Source organism: Helianthus annuus, chromosome 9, assembly GCF_002127325.2.
Source record: "Helianthus annuus cultivar XRQ/B chromosome 9, HanXRQr2.0-SUNRISE, whole genome shotgun sequence".
NCBI lineage: Eukaryota > Viridiplantae > Streptophyta > Magnoliopsida > Asterales > Asteraceae > Helianthus > Helianthus annuus.
Window position 1 is genome coordinate 177,156,579 of NC_035441.2, and position 18,569 is coordinate 177,175,147.

Here is an 18,569-nt window from a genome sequence, read left to right on the forward strand (position 1 = left end):
CATTGAAACGACTTAATGTTAATATGAAACTGGGTTTTAATATATTTATAGAACTGAGTGAATCTGGAAAGTGTTTCTGATTTATATTTTAATGGGAAAACCCAAGTAAAGTTCGTGTAATCATCAATCAATACCATATAATATTTATAACCAGATTTACTAAGAATAGGAGACGTCCACAAATCACAATGAACTATATCAAATGGTAATAAAGTAGACGAAGTAGAATTAGTAAATGGTAAACGTTTATGTTTTGACAATTGGCAAGAATGACAAACGAGCGATCGAGATCGCTTATTACACGAAATTAAATGACTGGAATGAAAAAAATCCATAATGTGATGTCCTGGATGACCAAGACGATCGTGCCAAAAGTCGGTTGACGAAGAAGAAGCAACAAAAGCAGAGGCGGAAGCATTGTTCTTGGTGAGAGGATAAAGTGGGCTTGAGCTATCATGCCTGGTCAGGATCTTCCCACTCTTGTAGTCCTTCACAGAAAAACCATACGGGTCAAATTCCACAGAGACATGATTATCTTTTGTGAATTGTTTAACGGAAATAAGGTTTTTAACGATATGGGGTGAATAAAGGACATTTTTAGGACAAGGATTTTGGCAGGTGAGCTAATGGTGGTGTTACCGGATCCATAAATTGGTACTCGATTAGCATTCCCAACCTTAACAAATTTAACAGGACAATTATCATGAAAAAAAAGAAATTTTACCTTGGTCCCCCGTGACATGATTGGTAGCTCCAGTGTCCATATCCCATGGATCATCCCAATCATCAGATTCTTGGACATTTAGAACCTGAAAAGCATCCCCAAGAGCCTGAGGGTCCAACGGATTTACTTCGGTCAAATGGGCCTGAGGAGTTTGGGCTGAAGAGGGCTGGGCTTGGTTGTTATGGTTCGGTCCATAGCCTTGTGGCCAAGGAGAGGCCCAACCGTGAAGTGTGGGGTATGGGCAGGGTGGTGGTGGGTACCACGGGGCTGGAGATTGGGCCATCCACCAGTTGGGCCATAGGCCTGTAGGACCAGTGGACCTACGACTGTTGTTGGAGTTATTGGGCTGATTAGTCCATGAACCAGACTGTTGCTGTGTTGCTGAACGGCTGCTGCTGTTGTTGATATTGCGCTGCTGTTGTGGTTGACCAGAATCGCCACCACGACCCCTGTAAGAACCCCCACCGCCTCTGCCACCGCCCCTGTAGGAGCCCCCCACCACCACGAGACTGCTGTCGGCGATTAGGAGGCTGTTGTTGTCGGTTTTCATCGGTCATAGTCATGACAGAAGGGGAGGCTGCAGAGGAGGCTAGAGAATCCCGAGCCTCTTGGCGCTGCTGGTCTGATTGAAGCAAGCTGATCGCTTCTTCCCACGTGGGGATTTCTTTGTTGATGATGCTTGCTGTGGTGTCGAATTCAGACGGGAGGCCTCGAACAAGTTGAAGGATGAGGCGCTGATTTGAGACAGGTTGGTCAACATCAGCTAACTGATTAGCAATTTCCTTTAACCGTTGGCAATAGGCATCCAGAGATGGCATGGATTTCAGAGTCAGATTGATAAACTGATGTTCTAGGGTGGCTGCCCTAGACCCTTTGTTATTGGTAAACAGACCTTTGATGCGTAACCAGGCCTCCAAAGCAGTAGATTCAGGTTCGAGGACCTGAACCAGAAGATCGTCAGATAGGGTTCCATATATCCATTGCAAAACAATGGCATCGATCTCCATCCATGACTCATAGTCAGGATCAGTTTTAGCAGGAGGAGGGGTACCGTCTATGTGGTGTGTGACTTTGTAACCACGAGCATGGAGTTGAAAAAGCTTCACCCAAGACGAATAGGTGACCTTGGTACCGTCCAGAACACGCACCTTGTTCTGGATATTTGTAAATGTGTAAACAGGATGGAGCGTAGGCTGTTTGGGGTTGGAAGATGAACCTGCATCAGTAGTCTTGACATCGCCCATGGCAGATGTGTGTGTGGAGAACAGTGGGGATCAGAAAAAAAAAATTGAAGGAGAAGGGTAGCAGGCCGTAGTCTGCAATGTGAAGGCTAGGGTTTAGAGCAATAATGCTCTGATACCATAAAGGTTACTGAATTCCTTACCCTTTATTGAATAATGCTGAAAATATATATACAAAGTTTACAACTGAAATCTAGGAGCTAAATTAGGTAATAGATAAATACAAAAGATACAAACTAATAATCTCCTAATATAGTATATCTCCTAATCTCTTAATAATAATAATAATATATTCGCTCTTAATAGCTTCTCCCTTTGTGGATTCGTCCACTCTTCTAAATTCTCATTCAAAGTCAATCATCCTGCTCTAAAAAAATATTATCAGAATACGACTTTCACGCATTGCATATGACATATTACAAGTAACAATAGCAGGAAACCCGAAAGCAATTTCCAACATATATATGTTAATATATAAATCCATGTATATATAGAGAGAGACACAAAGATGCAAATCTCACCTGCTCGCAAGAATCATTAAAAAAAACTAGTTGATCTAAAAACCCTTATTGAAGATGAAAAACTTGCCACTGATATATGTGTTGCTGCTATCAGTTTTGTGCCTGGCGGAAGCCCGAATTCGACATTACAGATGGGAAGTTAAGTACGAGTTCAAATCGCCAGATTGCTATAGGAAACTAGTCATCACCATAAATGGCAGAAGCCCTGGTCCGACGATACGGGCTCAGCAAGGGGACACTGTTATTGTTGATCTCAAAAACAGTTTGTTGACTGAAAATGTTGCTATTCATTGGCATGGTATTAGACAGGTATGTAGATCGATGACTGAATTGATGTAATTAAATTTTTGAGGTTTTTTATTGATTTGTTAATAATTAATGGAGTTGCAGATTGGAAGTCCTTGGGCTGATGGAACTGAAGGCGTTTCTCAATGCCCTATTTTACCAGGAGACACCTTTAGATATATGTTTGTTGTTGACAGGGTAAGTGATGATAGGTTTCTTACATGATATTAACTGGTCATGAAAATAATTAGATTTTGAGTTGCGTACTGTTCATAAATGTTTAATAAGTTTTTTTAGAATAGTTAACTCACACAACCAGTAGTCTTATCTCTAAATCTACACGTTCGACCCCTCATATCATTAAAAGTTATAATAAAAAAATAAAATTATGATACATATGTGCAACACGTTTAACTAGTTACAACTTTATTACAATATGTTTACTGTGCATTATGCCGACTACAACTTGAATCTAACAAACGTTTTTACCCCGCTAAGCCGTTTGATCTATTTAAGCGAATAGGTGACACAGGTGGTGTCAGTTTCATGATGTAGTGTGAATGAGCTAGGGTTAATCTGTTTGACACTAATAATTAAACACATGTTCAAGTTCAGGTTCATGAAATTTAACCTGACTAACTAACAATAACAACATGAGACAACTGTGTTTAGCGGTTAAGGTTATTCATGGTTACCTTGTATGTTCCTATTTTTGGTAGGTAAAAAACGTAACAAGTGTTATTCTATTGACAACGTCACTTTTTAGTGAGTTTGTTTACTTTTATTTGAATTTGTCATAATCATTGTACATTTTTTTATATAAAGTGTTCTTTTAATAATTTGATTGATTTGTTTTATGGTTTTAAATAAATAATATTCACCGAAAAAGGAAAAAAAAAAGTTTAATCAATAATTGACTAAATATGCAGGCAGGGACATACTTGTACCATGCCCATTACGGAATGCAACGAGAGGGAGGGTTATACGGATCGATTCGGGTGGCGCTGCCTACCGGAGAAGCGGAACCCTTCTCATATGACTACGATAGAAGCATCATTCTCAACGATTGGTATCACAAAAGCACATATGAACAGGCCGCCGGACTTTCTTCCATTCCCTTCGTTTGGGTCGGCGATCCTCAGGTACTTAATGGAACACAAGCCGGTTGCCTCTTGGCCTAGTGGCATACGTGTTTATGTCTACTAAAGTGGTGCACGTTATACCCTTTTAAAAAATTAACGTATCACAAATTATCAAAAGTTTTCATATTTTTTTAACTATCAATTATTTAAACCTAAATATAGGTTAATCTTGCATTTGCAAATATTTGAACCCGGTCACTTTTTTTGAGAGTCACTAGGTCATGGGTATCATAAGTTTTCATGTGATTTCTTAATTCAAACAAAATTAAGTTATTTTTTTCCCCTCAAATTTTGTAAAACTTGAGCATTCACATCCAAAAAGAATCAAATTCTGTGTGGGGTGTTTTTAAAATATAAAAAGTATAAAAAGTGGTTGTGAGTGGAGGAGAGAGAAAATGTTACTGTTCATCTGTATATTTGGGGGGACACTGTTCACCCCCTATAATTTTTTAATATATTTTGGAAGTGGTTGTGAGTGGAGGAGAGAGAAAAGGTAATGATAAAGGTATAAAAAAATATTATTTAATTGAAAGGGAGAGAGAAAATGTAGTGTTTTTTAGTGTAATTTAGGGTGAAAATATAGTGGAATGGATGTGAATGCTCTTACATTTGATTTTGCATCTCTTTCTCAATCTCCAAATTTTATAAAGTTCTATATTTCATTATATCTTATGCTTTTGCTTTCAGTCTTTGTTGATTCAAGGGAGAGGAAGATTCAATTGCAGTACCCCGGGGATTGCAACCGGTGTTTGTAACGCCACAAATCCTGAATGCTCACCGTACGTTTTCACCGTGGTTCCCGGAAAAACTTACCGGCTCAGGATCGGAAGTTTAACTGCTTTGGCTGCTCTCAGTTTCGAAATAGAGGTAAACCCATGTTTTATTCAAATCGTTACCGTTCTGGTATCCGTAGTGCAAAAATATCGAAAATACCTAAACGGACTCGTTTTTAAATCAAACACTATAAAAATGATATGCGGTACCAGTAACGATGTTATTCGGTCAATGGAGTAATAGTACGGTATCAGTATCGGTACATTACTTGTGGGGTATGGTATCCGTAAGGTACCGGTAGTCAGTAGTATAGTTTACAATAAAAAAATACTTTATTTTAAACAAAGCTACGTTTTCAGAAAGAAATTGTTGGAATGTTGAAAAAAAATAAAGGACAGTGTGAATTTAGATTTTTTTTTTAAAGTAACTTACGAAAGTTGTTAGAGAAAAATCAAATTAAATAATAAAAATTTATTATGGTAAAATAATAAAAAAAATCTAATTGACATTCAAAGTTTAGGATTTATTTGGTGTAATTTAAGAAGAGTATGTAAGCGACTGACACTAAGAACGCTATGTACCCCATTGCTTTTTAATATGTATATACTAATTATTATGACCTATTTTAACAATAACTTTTTAATGAAAAAACAGGGGCATAATATGACGGTTGTTGAAGCCGACGGGCACTATGTCGAACCTTTCGTTGTTAATAATCTTTTTATTTACTCGGGTGAAACTTACTCAGTTTTGATTACCGCAAATCAAGACCCATCAAGAAACTATTGGGCTGTGACAAAAATGGTGAGTCGCAACAACACAACCCCAAATGGTTTAGCCATCTTTAATTACTACCCGAACCATCCCACAAAATCCCCGCCAACGGTCCCACCAAGTGGACCGTTTTGGAATGATATCGAGGCCCGGGTTAACCAAAGTCTTGCGATCAAGTCGCACCCTAACTACATACACCCAGTGCCTCAAACATCGGATAGAGTGATTATTCTTTTGAACACACAAAACCGAATCAACGGGAGTGTAAAATGGTCTATTAATAACGTCTCTTTTACCCTTCCTCATACACCATACCTCGTATCACTCAAAGAAAACCTACTTCACACGTTTGAACAAACCCCGCCTCCTGACGTCATCAACGGCTATGAAAATTACAACATTAACGTTGTTGCTCCCAATGTCAATGCCACTTCTAGCAATTCTTTGTATAGACTAAAGTTTAATACGACGGTAGACATTATTCTTCAAAATGCAAACACGTTGAATGTTAATAATAGCGAGACACACCCATGGCATCTACATGGGCATGATTTTTGGGTTGTCGGGTATGGAAGAGGAAAGTTTAATGTTTCGGAGGACCCGAAGAGGTATAACTTGGTGAACCCAATTATGAAGAACACAGTGCCAGTTCATCCATACGGGTGGACCGCTTTGAGGTTTATAGCGGATAACCCCGGTGTTTGGGCATTTCATTGTCATATTGAGTCCCATTTTTATATGGGTATGGGAGCGGTGTTTGAAGAGGGGATTGACAAAGTGGCGAAATTGCCCTCGTCTATCATGGGTTGTGGCGATAGCAAAAGATTTATTAAGCCATAGATGTTATTTATACATATTGTTTCTGTGTAAATAGCTAACTAAAATTTGTAAGCCATAGATGTTAATTTATACATATTGTTTCTGAGTGAATAACGAGCTAAAATTTGTATGTTTTTTAACATAAAAAGTAATAAATTGAAACCATTCTTAATGGGCTTTGTAACAATGGTTCTTAAGTCAGGCCCTATTTATATGATTATGATAGGTCAGTCCAAATAAAGAATTTAACCCATGTCTGGTTATTTACAAAACATGGTTGTTTTACCTGGGTTAGCTTCGGGCCTAGCCCTATACAATTTGAGTCATCCAGGAGTTCAACCCTCCTAAAGACCTAAACTATAAAGTTTGAATATATATCGAGTCACTTTCTTTTTTCCATTGAGGGTTTTGTAAAAACCTAGGGGTGAATATATAGTTTGGAAATTTTATTTCAATTTAACATAGTTGTTTAGCTTTTAAACATGTTATGAGATGGTTAATTAATAAAGAAATGACACCTTAAACATGTTATGAGATGGTTAATTAATAAAGAGAGGACACCAATTGTATAGTTAGCATCAACACTCCTGATTCAGTTGGTGCAGATTTCAAACTTATTTATGCTCCAAGAAAATGAAGGGCATGCCGCATTGTGGGTCTATTGCTACATATTTTTTTCATTGTTTCGTCATGTTACAATTTTAATACAATGTTTTAACATTTGATGGTTTAGTGTTGTTCAATATTTATTTTAAACAATTTTTGTCTTTATGGTTTGGTCACTTTTATTAGTTTCATCCAAAAGGCTTTTTTTCGCATCTGGGTCCCGAGGTTTCCAAATCTTGTTGTTTTTAGCCAACTGGTTAACTCTATCCCTTTTTAACGTTAAACGAAATGGCATTATTGTCCCTTTACCTATTTGTTTATTTTACTAACTTTATGCTCATTTATTCAACCCCAACCCCACACACACTCAGACCCTCACACTTCATCAATGGTTCCACTTATTTATTATCCTAATCATTCAAACAATTGTTCTTGTGTATCGATAAGTTGTTTAATTTTTATATACATGTGTCGGTCTTTGTTTTTAGGTCAGCATATAAGAACAAGGTGGGGGTCAGGCACCCCTGGGCCACCAAGAACCTCCGCCACTGCTTATCGGGTAAATTCCTGAGCCACTCGTCTTTAATGGCGGAGATTGTTGTCTTCAGATTTCGGATTTTACAAAACTAGGACTTAGGGGGTTGTTTGACAACCTTTGAATGGTTAAGTGCTGAACCAGTAAGAGATCGAAACCATTAAGAGCCAGTATAATGCTTAAGTGTTTAGAAGCAAATGTCTGACCGATTCAGATTAGAGGTCTTAACCATTCAAACTCAATATAATGCTTAACTATTTAGAAGCAAATGTCTGAACCATTCAGATATCTGCTCGTGAAACAAACAGTCTGAACCATTAAGTGTTGAACCAGTAAAAGGTCTGAACCATTAAGAGCCTCATTAAGAGCTAAACAAACAACCCCTTAGAGTTCTTTCATTTTGCCCTTGTTCTTTTTGAAGAGGTGCCTCTACTCTACATCAATTACAAATATCACAAAACATTTTTCATTTTTAACCTAACATTTTTCCACTTTCAACTTTGGTTTCTTATACTTTTATCATTTACAAATTTTTTTTTTAACATTTCGGTTTAAATTTGCGAGTTAAAGATTGTAAAGTGTGTGTGGTTCATTATTTTGGAGTCTATTTTAAAATGATTGACGGCCCCGTCACAATGCACTGCTCTTAAGTCAACTTAGTGACTCTTTTGCAGCCTCTTAATGATTCTATTAAGTGGCTACCTTTGAATCGGTATGAGATTCTATTAAGGGTGTTTGGTTCACAAAAATAACACCTCTTAGTAGTTTTAGCCAAACAACACATACTGACTTAGCACTTACTAGTTCAGAGCCTCATACTGGTTCAACACTTATTGATTCAGAGGTTACCAAACAACTCCTTAGTTATTCTTTTCGACGAATACGTTTCAGTATAATTTTTGTATGTTAATGCGCTGCAACGAGCATGCACAATTTTATGTCTATTTTTTGTTTGATTTAACAGTCTCGTCACAAAACACGGGACCTAGATACTAGTATCACTTATTAGGGCATGTTTGGCTAAGCTTATTTAAGTCAAAAAAAGACTTTTGAGAAAAGGACTTTTGGGAAAAGAACTTTTTGAAAAGGAGTTATTAAAAAGGAGTTATTAAAAAAAGTATTTGGATTAACTTATGGGGTGGGAAAAGCCAATAAGTCAATAAGTTGTTTTTTAAAAAGTGTTTGGCTTAGCTTATTGATGTAAAATGACTAAAAGGGACATTCTTTCATAAGGGATGTTAAAAAATAAGGGGTATATTGGTAATTTGTTGTTTGAAAAGCTATAAGCTGATCAAGAAGTCACAATCTCTTAACTTTTCAAAAACTCTTTTTCCTTCCTATCAAAAAGTCATTTTAAAAAGTACTTTTCCATTTGCCAAACACTAAAAACTGCTTATTGACCTTTTGATAGGTAAATAAGCCAATAAGTTGATTTTTAACACCAACTGAAAAAACCCAACCCTAGATGTATTAACAGAAATGCAAAAAATGGGTTAAATTTGCGTCGGTATTAACTTGAAGAAAAGTCGATAGTCGGCAGAGAACCTTAAGCATAAGCAGCGGCAGCAGCAGCAGGTCCATAGAAGAAGCCATGGGACTGATAAACAAAGCTGGAGATTTGACATTTAAAGCTTTCACCTTGGGTTTAGGCGTCGCCACCATTTATCTCGGCGCTACCTTTTCCGTCAACGTTTACCGTGGTCTCGCATGGCATAACGCCCAATCGGTATAAACCCTAACTCTTTTTTTCTGTATTTCTAATTGGACCTGATTGTTGATTTACTTTTCCTTGTTTCTGAATCTATCAAGGCCGGTAGTTTGCTTATTTGATAGGGTTTTGATGAAACCTAATTTACCCATGTTTAGGGTAAAATTCGGATCTCAAGTGATATTGTACAGATAGATAGATAGGTTCATCAACTATGTATTGTGTTTGTGTCTTGTTATTTTGATAAACAGTGAATGTCAGTGACGACTATGAACCATGAGTTTTCAAAATCTTAATGATGTAAGAGTAGGATTAGAATATTAGATGCCACTTTGGATGTCTACGTCTACCCTACACTTTTTTATGCTTTATCAGGCTTATTCGTATGTAATATTACACCTAAGGCATTGAGTAATTTTTCGTTAATGATCTGCCAATGTGACTAGTTCTGTGGTATGATATTTGTTAGAACGATAAGTGTTTGGTTACATCTGCAAGTCTTGTTTATCATAATATGAGAAATTGGTGGCAGAGACTTTTTCTTGTAATAAGCTTTTTGAGAGTTCTTGATCCTAGCGCAATCCAGGTTTTCTAACAGGACATAGAAGATGCACTTTAAGGGGATCATTTTCTCCCTTCATTATTATTACACGAGTGAAGTTCACATGTTAATAAGTTTTAATAAATAGCTTGACATAGAAGCTAGATACTGCTAAACAGCATCCATAGTTTGCTCAACACTTCCAAATTCCAATCAGTTCTCTCTAATTAGGTTATCCATCATGCCACATTGATACGTACATGGAACAGAAAGACTGCTAAACGACTTCCTTAATCCTTAACTGTAAAATGCTTGATTATGGTCTCGTTGAAAACCAAATTTCCGTATACCTTTCTACACCATCAACTTATGTTTCTCTAGTATACAACCTGTGTGAAGTTTAGGAATTCCCGGTTACATAATTTATGCATAGTATAGGTACACCAAAAAGTAGAAGCCATGATATCCCTCTGAGGGAAGTGTGGTTGAAGCCATAGAGTCTATGGCTGTGTTAGGGGTGTAAACGAGCTGGGCCGAGCCCAGCTAGGCTCGAGCTCGGCTCGTCGTTTATGAAGCTCGAGCTCGGCTCGGTTCAAACCTACTTATTTGAGCTCAAGCTCGGCTCGCGAGTTAAACCCAAAGCTCGAGCTCGGCTCGAGATATTTTGAGAACAACCTCAAACAGACTAAAAGTTCGGCTCGAGCTCGCTTAAACGAGCCAAAGCTCGGCTCGCCAATGTCATCATCATTATTATTATATTATATATATAAAAAAAGGTAAAATTTTGTTTGGGCTCGTTTAGGCTGAGCTTGGTATTTCAGGCTCGAGCTCGGCCTCGATAACTAAGCGAGCTCTATTACAGGCCCGGGCTCGTTAAAGCTCGGCTCGTTCGAGCTTTTAACCGAACCGATAACGAGTAGCTCTCGAGCCTCTGGGCTTGTTTACACCCCTTGGCTGTGTCAAAGACAGATGATTTTGAGGGGTGAAAATTGAGATAAACTATCTATATATGTCGAAATTAAAAACAGCAAAGAGGCTTTTGTTCTCTAGTCACCAATGTTTTTTTTCCTTCCATTCATCCTGACTAGCGTGAAAGAAGAATAATTTATTGAAAGCTTAATTTTATATGTATAAACTTTTTACATGCAAGTGGTCTGGTGATTACGATTCCCATCTTAGTGGCTAGTCTAGTGCTACTGGATGGTGAAGAGAGATAATAATCTTTGAGGCTTGAATTTTTGGTAACAAATTAACTAGGATGCAAGAATGGGGTACGCAGCGGGCTTATGGTCTCTCTCTTACCCCAGAACAGGACTGAAGGCCACAATTTGAAACTTATGAAACACGTCAAAGTATAAATATATATACACAGTCGCATGTTATAAATGTGAAAGTGAATAAGCAATACACCAAGTAAAATTAAAACTTAAAAGTGTGTTTGACATTAGTTTAAGCGTGCATTCATGTTAATTTTTATGTACGAGTGAAGAGTCATAAGATAAATTTTCTTTTACTGGTTTGGTTTTAGAGTTGTGACACACTAGCACATCTTTGAGGTTATGTTTCTACTTCCTAATTATTTGAAATGCAACTTTATTCTTCCATTAAGAAATGGCATCGATTTTCCTCTTTTCTTCCTATTAATTTCTTATCATCTCGCCCTTTTATTGAAGATAAATAGTCGGCTGTAAATCCTCTGGGTGGTTGGTCTTTCATTTGTCTCCAATAATCAATCTAGTGTACCCCCCCCCCCCCCACACACACACACACAGAGACAATAAACACCATTTATGTACTAGCTTTTTGGTTAAGAAATTAAAGCATGCAGGAGTAGGGGCTCAGATGCTTTTATATGAAATTAGCTTTACAGTTAGATTCTTTATGGTCTTTTCGGTGTTCAATTTGCCTGCAATTGCTCTTTTTGTGTGTAATGTAAACACTTGAAATTCTTATACGTAATTGTACAACTTTTTTTAGTTTACAAGTTTCACTTGCCTTTATTCCGCAGAAATCCGAGCATGATGGGACTCCTGATCAGAAGTAGTACATCAATTATATTGTGACTTCTCCAGTCTTTACGGTTAAGTCATCAAGCTTCCTTAACTTGAAGCATCCCTCTTTGATTCTACCATTCTGTTCATTTCAGAAATGCCAAATTTACGCTCATATGTCGTTTTATTTTTTTAAGACTTGATTTAGATGGTTTATCATATGGTTTTTGTTATTTGACATATAGTTGTTTTGAACATCACAAATATTAAAGCAGATAAAGCTGTTACAATAATTTGAATTTCTTATCTGTCATCTTGGGTGTATTTGTGTCTGGTCTGCTTGGATTCATCTGAATAACAGACATTCAATGGTGACCCCTGATATGTTCTTATCACTTTAGTGTGATAGTTCTGTTTGTGTTTTTTCTTAAATTATGTAGACTTTCATTAGCCATCACATGTTTCTGATTTTTTAGTAACTTATACTTTAAAAAAAAAAGTTGAAGTAAACAATTTAAAAAAAAAAATTAAGTAAACAATTTAAAATCTCAAAACAAAAGTTTTTTTTCTGCTTTATTTATAAATTGGTAACAATGTATTGTTTTGCTCCTGCACACAGGACACTATATATTATAAGTTTATGTAAGGTTGCGACACTCTAAAACACACGAAAAGACAGGACACTCGCTATATTATAAGCTTATGTAAGGTTACAACACTCAAAAACATGACAAGACAGGACACTCGCTAAATTATAAGTTTATGTAAGGTCACAACACTCAAAAACGCGACAAGAATGAAAGAAATTACCACTCGTGCTTCTCAGTAACACACACGACAAATAAATAAATTAACGAGAGCAAAAATTGCGTCAATTCACAACTCATAACAAATCCTTTGTATCTTTTCATATTCGAATTTCTCACCTCAGGCAAGAAAATATAATATCAACATATATATTCACAGTAAAAGCTTCTCCACATTCACTCATTTATAACTATGCCGACACATTTTGTATCTAATACGTATTCGGCTAAACGCTAGTAACACTTAACACGTGGAATGCGTTTAGGTAACAATACCCGTGGCAAATAACTCTGCCAAAAATATATATTGTAACGAAGTAAGGCATCATACGTATTTGTGAATTAGATATCGGAAATCCTATAGTTGTTCCTGTGGACCTCAGCCAATGGATTCTTGATTAACCCACTACCACCTCCCTCACGCCGAAATACCCTATTTTCTGGGTTACGCGATTCAAGATGATTCACGTTCTTGCCAGTCATGTGGCTTGCGGTTGCAAATGGAGAGGACGAAATCCTGGGGTTAGAGTGTTGAATTTCCGTTTTCTTCCAGAGCTTAGAAGTCAAAAAGTCAGCACCAGGTAACTTGCAGCACAAGGTTTGTGTAGGTTCAGGATGTGACAACCTTCCGGTTGATCTAGCCATAGCCAAGTCAAATGAGATCTCATCTAGCGTTAACTCTAGGCCGTGCACTCGTGTCTCCAATGACCGCATCCCATTTTGTGAGCTTCCAATATATTTCTACATATTAAGAGTCAAAACAGAAACATAATTCACAGGTTTATAATAATATAAGGTCATAAACACTTAAATAGATTGTAGAAAATGACACAAAAAACTTACAAAGAAGTCAAATTAGGTCTCAAGTCACATGACACATACAATCCACAGAGCAAATTCTATCGCAAAAGATTTTAAAAATTTTTTAAGACGCATAATATGTCGGTAGATTTGTAGTCATGTTCAAAAGATTTTTAGATATTATTAAAACGCGTAGTACACTTGTAGTTATGCTTCAAATGTTTGGTGAGTAGGTAGTACTTATTTTTCAAGCCCCACATATAGCTGACTAACAAAGCTGCTTTTACATGTCTGATTGCTGTTCAAATCATTGTTAGCAAGTGGCTTAATTGTCTAGATTCAAAGTTAAACAAGTTTTTAACGATATCATAATGACACTTAAAATTAAAATCACGTGTTAAATATTAGCAAATTACCTCGAGGAGATCAAGCAGATTCGCCTGCTGGGTTTCAATCTGAACAAGATGATTACGAATCAAAGATAACTCCTCAGAATCTTTTTGGCTCCTGTGGATATCTATATCCGGAGCGATGTTGCTCTCTACAACAGTGGTACTTAGTCTTGCATTGTGATATTCAGATTCCTGCACTTCTTCATCAACAATCTCATCGAAGAGGGCTTGTTTCCTTTCTGGTCTCGCAAATTTATTATTAAGACGACGATCATCCACAGACAATGTACTTGCAGGTCTACTTCCAGATTTCTGATCATTGGGCTTCTTGCGATCCAGCTTCCTGAACATTGCTGGGCCAGTTTTCTGTTTGTTTTCGAGTGAAATTCGTCTTGTTGCAGAGGTAGTGGAAATAGAACCATTGGGACCAGTTCTCTTATTAGTTATTTGTTGAATTCTTGGTGGATATCTTCCATCACTATCCACTTCAGCTGCTGGATCACATGTAGGTGTACAAGAAAGTTAAGAATCAAAAGAAATATATAACAAGTTAAGAATAACTAATGAACTTTCTTGGAATCGAATCAAATTCAGTAAAAGTATCATGCTGATTATGCAGCTTTATATTAATCCAACACTGTAAAACAAAATTAACAAGAATCATGAATAAAAAGTAAAAAACATCTTTGTAATTATACCTTTAGACGACGAATGTGATTCCGGCGGTGTTAATACCTCCTCCTGCACATCCGGAATCGCCTTCCAAGCTTCTATCATCCGATTCATCGTTTCCCTCACAACTTTCACCTGCATTATATCAAACACATTCGGTACCGAATCTAAACCATCAAAACACTTTTCAATGAAATCAGCGAATACAACTATACCTTATCGAACTTTTTCGCCTCAAACGTCTTCAAACACGAACACTTAAACTCCGACAACAAATCCATCTCAACAACAGCCAACTTCTCCAAACCCTCGGCAGCCGCTTTCCTGGCACTCCAATCCTCACTCTTCACCACAAACTCAACCAAAACACTCACCAAACTCTTCACAACAACCGGACTAGACGCACCCCCCACACCGATCACACTCCCTAAAAACGTCAACAAAGCCGCCTTCGCCTTAAACGCATTACACTTCAACAACTTCTCAACCTTGGGCACCATCCGCCTCAAATAGAAAACCTCCGGCTCGGGTGCGCCATCCACAGCCGCGGCTAAGCACAGAGCCGCGGCGATCTGAGAATTCAAATCCTGTTCGGTAACCAAAGCGTCAACTAACGGTTTCACAACAGAAGTAAACGGAGGTTTGGTCACGTGAGCTGCAATCGAGCCTGTTGCAGCAACACACGCGGATCTAACGGAAGTATCGGGATCACGGAGGCGCCGTACGATGGCGGAAATGAGTTTTGACAAATGAGATGATAAAGCGTTGCCGTGTGATTCGGATAATGTGGAGATTAACCGAACGCATTGTTTACGTGCAAGAGATTTGTCGGTTGAGTCGGTGGCGGTGATGGAGGATAGGAAGGGTGAGATTGTGTCGGGAGTTAGGGTTTTGGCGATTGTTTCGAGTTCTGTTGCGGCGGCGGAGTGTGTGTCGCGGTCGGAGAGTTTGTTGAGGCATGTGAGGATTCGGTGTTTGAATTCGCGTGTGGAGGATTGGTTGTTTGAGTGTGGTTTTGTTGGTGGCATTGTGAGATTTGTTTACTTACAGTGTTGGTGGTGTGTCTGGATTTTCCGGTAGCATTGCCGGGATGTACGGTGGTGGTGGGGTGGGGTGGTTAATGGGTGGGTTTTGTCACGGTTTGTAGAGGCACTTGATTTGTTATAAAGAGGGAGGGAGTTTAATACGACAATATGAGTGGAAACACGAGTGGTATGGTATCTTGCCGTTATTTTCCGGTATTTTCTGATCTCACGAAACGATAAACGCTGTCGTTTCTTTTTATTTAAAATTTTACATCATCAGTATTTAACTATTTTTCCCCTTGGAGTCGAGTGTAATTGAACTACTCTTTACTTTTAGTTTTAGTTAGAAAAAAGTATAATAAATTAATAATGACTATCCGCATATAATAATGACTATCCGCATCAGGGAAAAGCTATCCTTTCTACAAACAGCCTAATCTGCATGCCACATCAGCTTTTCACTTATTCTTTCCACAAACACTTTATACCCACAACAATAACATATATATCCTTCCCACAAACAACCTTATTATAATTATTTTATTAAATTTAAACTAAATAAAAAAAGAAATGACTCACTATTCCCCCATTCTTCACCATTCTTCCCCAAGAATCCTTAAGAATGAACACCCTCCATGTCATCCTCTACAACACCCACTAATCCATTCCTCTCACAAATACCCTCACATAGGCCAAGAATCACCTACAAACATCCTTGATGTAGATAGTCTTATAAGAATCTAGCTAGAATGGTTGGTTAATAATGATTCTATTTTTAAATATCGTCAACACTTCTACCTTTTAAATAATTTTTTTTCTCTTTGAACCTCTCTTAAAAAAAACTTAACGTTTTTTCCGAATTTCAAACTGATGTTTTAGACCTTTGATCAAAACAAGGACACAGGTCGATTGATTGAAACTTACCTCGAAACGGTGCTTCAAACGATTTGATTTTTGTTAATTGAAAATTTAAACACCCGAATTGAAGCACCGTTTTCGTCGTTTGGAGCACTGTATCAAGGTAAGTTTTACATCAATCGACTCGTATCGCCGTTCTAAATAAAAGTTCTAAAACGTTAGTTTGAAATTCGAAAAACTGTTAAGTTTTTTTAATGGAGGCCTAGTGAGAAAAAGATATTTAAAAGGTGAGAGTGTTAGTGATAATATTTAAAAGTGAGATCATTATCGGCTAACCACCTCTAGATGAGATTATTAAAATCCATTTTTTTACTTATTATACTCATATCTCTAAACTTATCATATAGAAAAGATTAATTTTTACGTATAACTACAATTTTGGAAACGTGTCATGTTACAGGTAAGACACGACAAAACATGTTTAAAATGACTATGGACTAAAAAATGAGGGACATTTACCTAAAAACTACTAATGAACAAATGTTTACTAAATGGATTGCATGTATAGTTATACGCAACCAGTCCAATAATACGATATACAGTTTAACGTATTTAAATAAAAATGATCAAAAAAGATACAATTTTTTTTATAATTCTTGAATACAACAATCTGTAACATAAATTGAACCCATCTACGATGCACCCTTTTCATTCTTATTCTTAGGTCGGTGGACTCATAGTCGTTATCTTCTAATGTCATTGTGTGCTCGTAGGTTCCAAATCATCGTGAATACAATAAGAATTCATCTGTCAATGAGACAGTGGTAGAGTGGCTGGGGAAATATTTGGTGTTACTTGTGACCCAGGTTTGACTCCCACTCTCTTCATTATTTTCTGCGGCATCCAGGTTAAGGGCGGATATGGGTGACGCCGGTTCGTCTTGAATGGGAGGCGAGATTTTACCGATTATTCCACTATCGTGCATTCGGGCGGGTATAGGTCGGATTTCCGCGCATCTGGGAGAGCCGGCGGTGATCGAGTATAGTCGACCTTGATCACAACGCCTGTTGTCACGGTGATTGACACGTCGTTCATTGCCGTTAAAAAGAAATAAGAATCCATCTACAATACAAAAATAAAATAACACCTAGAACTAGTAATAATCATCACATGAGGCATATGAAAAAGCAATTGAGGTATCTAGATAGTTGTACTTTGGAAAAAGCAAATGAGAGAAAAAAAAAATACAGATTTCATCATGCCTCATTATTCATCAACCGATTTATTTTATTTTGATCGGCGAATTTCTTATAATGTTAAAATGTGGTATTGGTTGTTACAATTAATTCATACATTAAACCTGTTGGGCTTGGTTACAAGTTGTTGGACTTGTTATAAAGTTATTATTGGGCTCTTGTTATAACCGTATGGGCTCAAGGACTTATATGTAACTATAAGGGTTGTTATTGTTATTCTGGTGAAAGTGCAAGGTGGTTGTTGTAACAGGTTGATATCCAGCTATATAATACAAGAGAGAGAAGGAGTTCAATCATTCACTCCAGATATTTCTTAGGGTTTCATCTGTTCATCTCCGTGTTCATCTTGTTCATTCTACTGATCAGTTGTTCAGTTCGACTGGTGCTTGAAGAGTCTTCATTCTCCAGTGTTGTAGATCTCTGTTTAGAGATCATTGTTTGTGTTTGAGATCATATTGATCTCTGTTTCTTTTCTTGTATTGTTTGTATTTGGTTTTTTCATATTCAACAGATCTAATAATCTGTTGAATCTGTACTTTGTATCATACAGATCTCAGTTACTTGAGATCTAGGGTTTGGTTTGGGTACTTTTCTGGTTTGGGTCAATAATAAGATTTTGTCATGTTTTGTCGCTATATTGTTGTTATTGTTTAGATCTATACCATTTTTACATGGTATCAGAGCATATTAGGCTCTGAACATCAGATCTAAGTCTTCCGCTGTTTGTTTCTGGTTGTAATTCTTGTGTACTGATTTAGTTTCTTTGTTGTAGATCTGGTGTTGTCTTTGATCTTGGGAGTGTTACGGTGTAGATCTGGTTGTTTGAAGGCTGTGTTGGTCTCTGAACCCAAGAAGGTTCAGGGCAAACTAACCAGTTTAAGGTTTTTTGTATTTGTAACCCTAGAAGGTTACAATATTCTGGAAGCTGTTGCACCCACTGTGAGGATATCTTCTTCTCATTCTTGTTATTGTTTTTCTTGGTTGGTTGATTAGTTGAAGTCGGGGTAGTGAGGACCGGCACATTACTTGTTTTGTTGTTTATCTGTTGTATGCTTGTTATTGTGTTGAGTGTTTGGTTTTCTATCTGTTGTTGGCTAT

The 18,569-nt window shown here is 37.3% G+C and overlaps 3 protein-coding genes and 1 long non-coding RNA gene across 5 annotated transcripts; 2 read left to right on the forward strand and 2 right to left on the reverse strand.

Moving 5' to 3' along the window:
- Nucleotides 1-1,074: 1,074 nt before the first annotated feature.
- On the reverse strand, nt 1,075-1,968 carry LOC110875016. Its single transcript, XM_022123289.2, has one exon. It carries the CDS (start codon nt 1,966-1,968, stop codon nt 1,075-1,077), a length of 894 nt encoding a protein of 297 aa, XP_021978981.1.
- Nucleotides 1,969-2,447: 479 nt separating this feature from the next.
- On the forward strand, nt 2,448-6,391 carry LOC110879762 (L-ascorbate oxidase). The gene is made up of 5 exons (XM_022128289.2): nt 2,448-2,795; nt 2,877-2,969; nt 3,701-3,913; nt 4,601-4,780; nt 5,342-6,391. Exons 1-5 carry the CDS (start codon nt 2,541-2,543, stop codon nt 6,299-6,301), a joined length of 1,701 nt encoding a protein of 566 aa, XP_021983981.1. The 5' UTR covers nt 2,448-2,540; the 3' UTR covers nt 6,302-6,391.
- A 2,480-nt stretch (nt 6,392-8,871) lies between these two features.
- LOC110879763 lies at nt 8,872-11,974 on the forward strand. The gene is made up of 2 exons (XR_002558975.2): nt 8,872-9,147; nt 11,679-11,974. It is a non-coding gene; the product is annotated as an uncharacterized LOC110879763 (long non-coding RNA).
- A 562-nt stretch (nt 11,975-12,536) lies between these two features.
- LOC110879764 (TORTIFOLIA1-like protein 3) lies at nt 12,537-15,498 on the reverse strand. 2 transcript variants are annotated; one of them, XM_022128290.2, is made up of 4 exons: nt 14,548-15,498; nt 14,359-14,467; nt 13,685-14,154; nt 12,537-13,208 (listed from the first exon to the last, which is right to left on the reverse strand). In XM_022128290.2, the coding sequence occupies exons 1-4, from the start codon at nt 15,358-15,360 to the stop codon at nt 12,810-12,812; spliced, it is 1,791 nt and encodes a 596-aa protein (XP_021983982.1). In that variant the 5' UTR covers nt 15,361-15,498; the 3' UTR covers nt 12,537-12,809. The 2 variants fall into 2 exon arrangements, with proteins under 2 accessions (XP_021983982.1, XP_021983983.1); XM_022128291.2 differs by having other exon boundaries at nt 13,685-14,151; nt 14,548-15,497.
- Nucleotides 15,499-18,569: the final 3,071 nt, after the last annotated feature.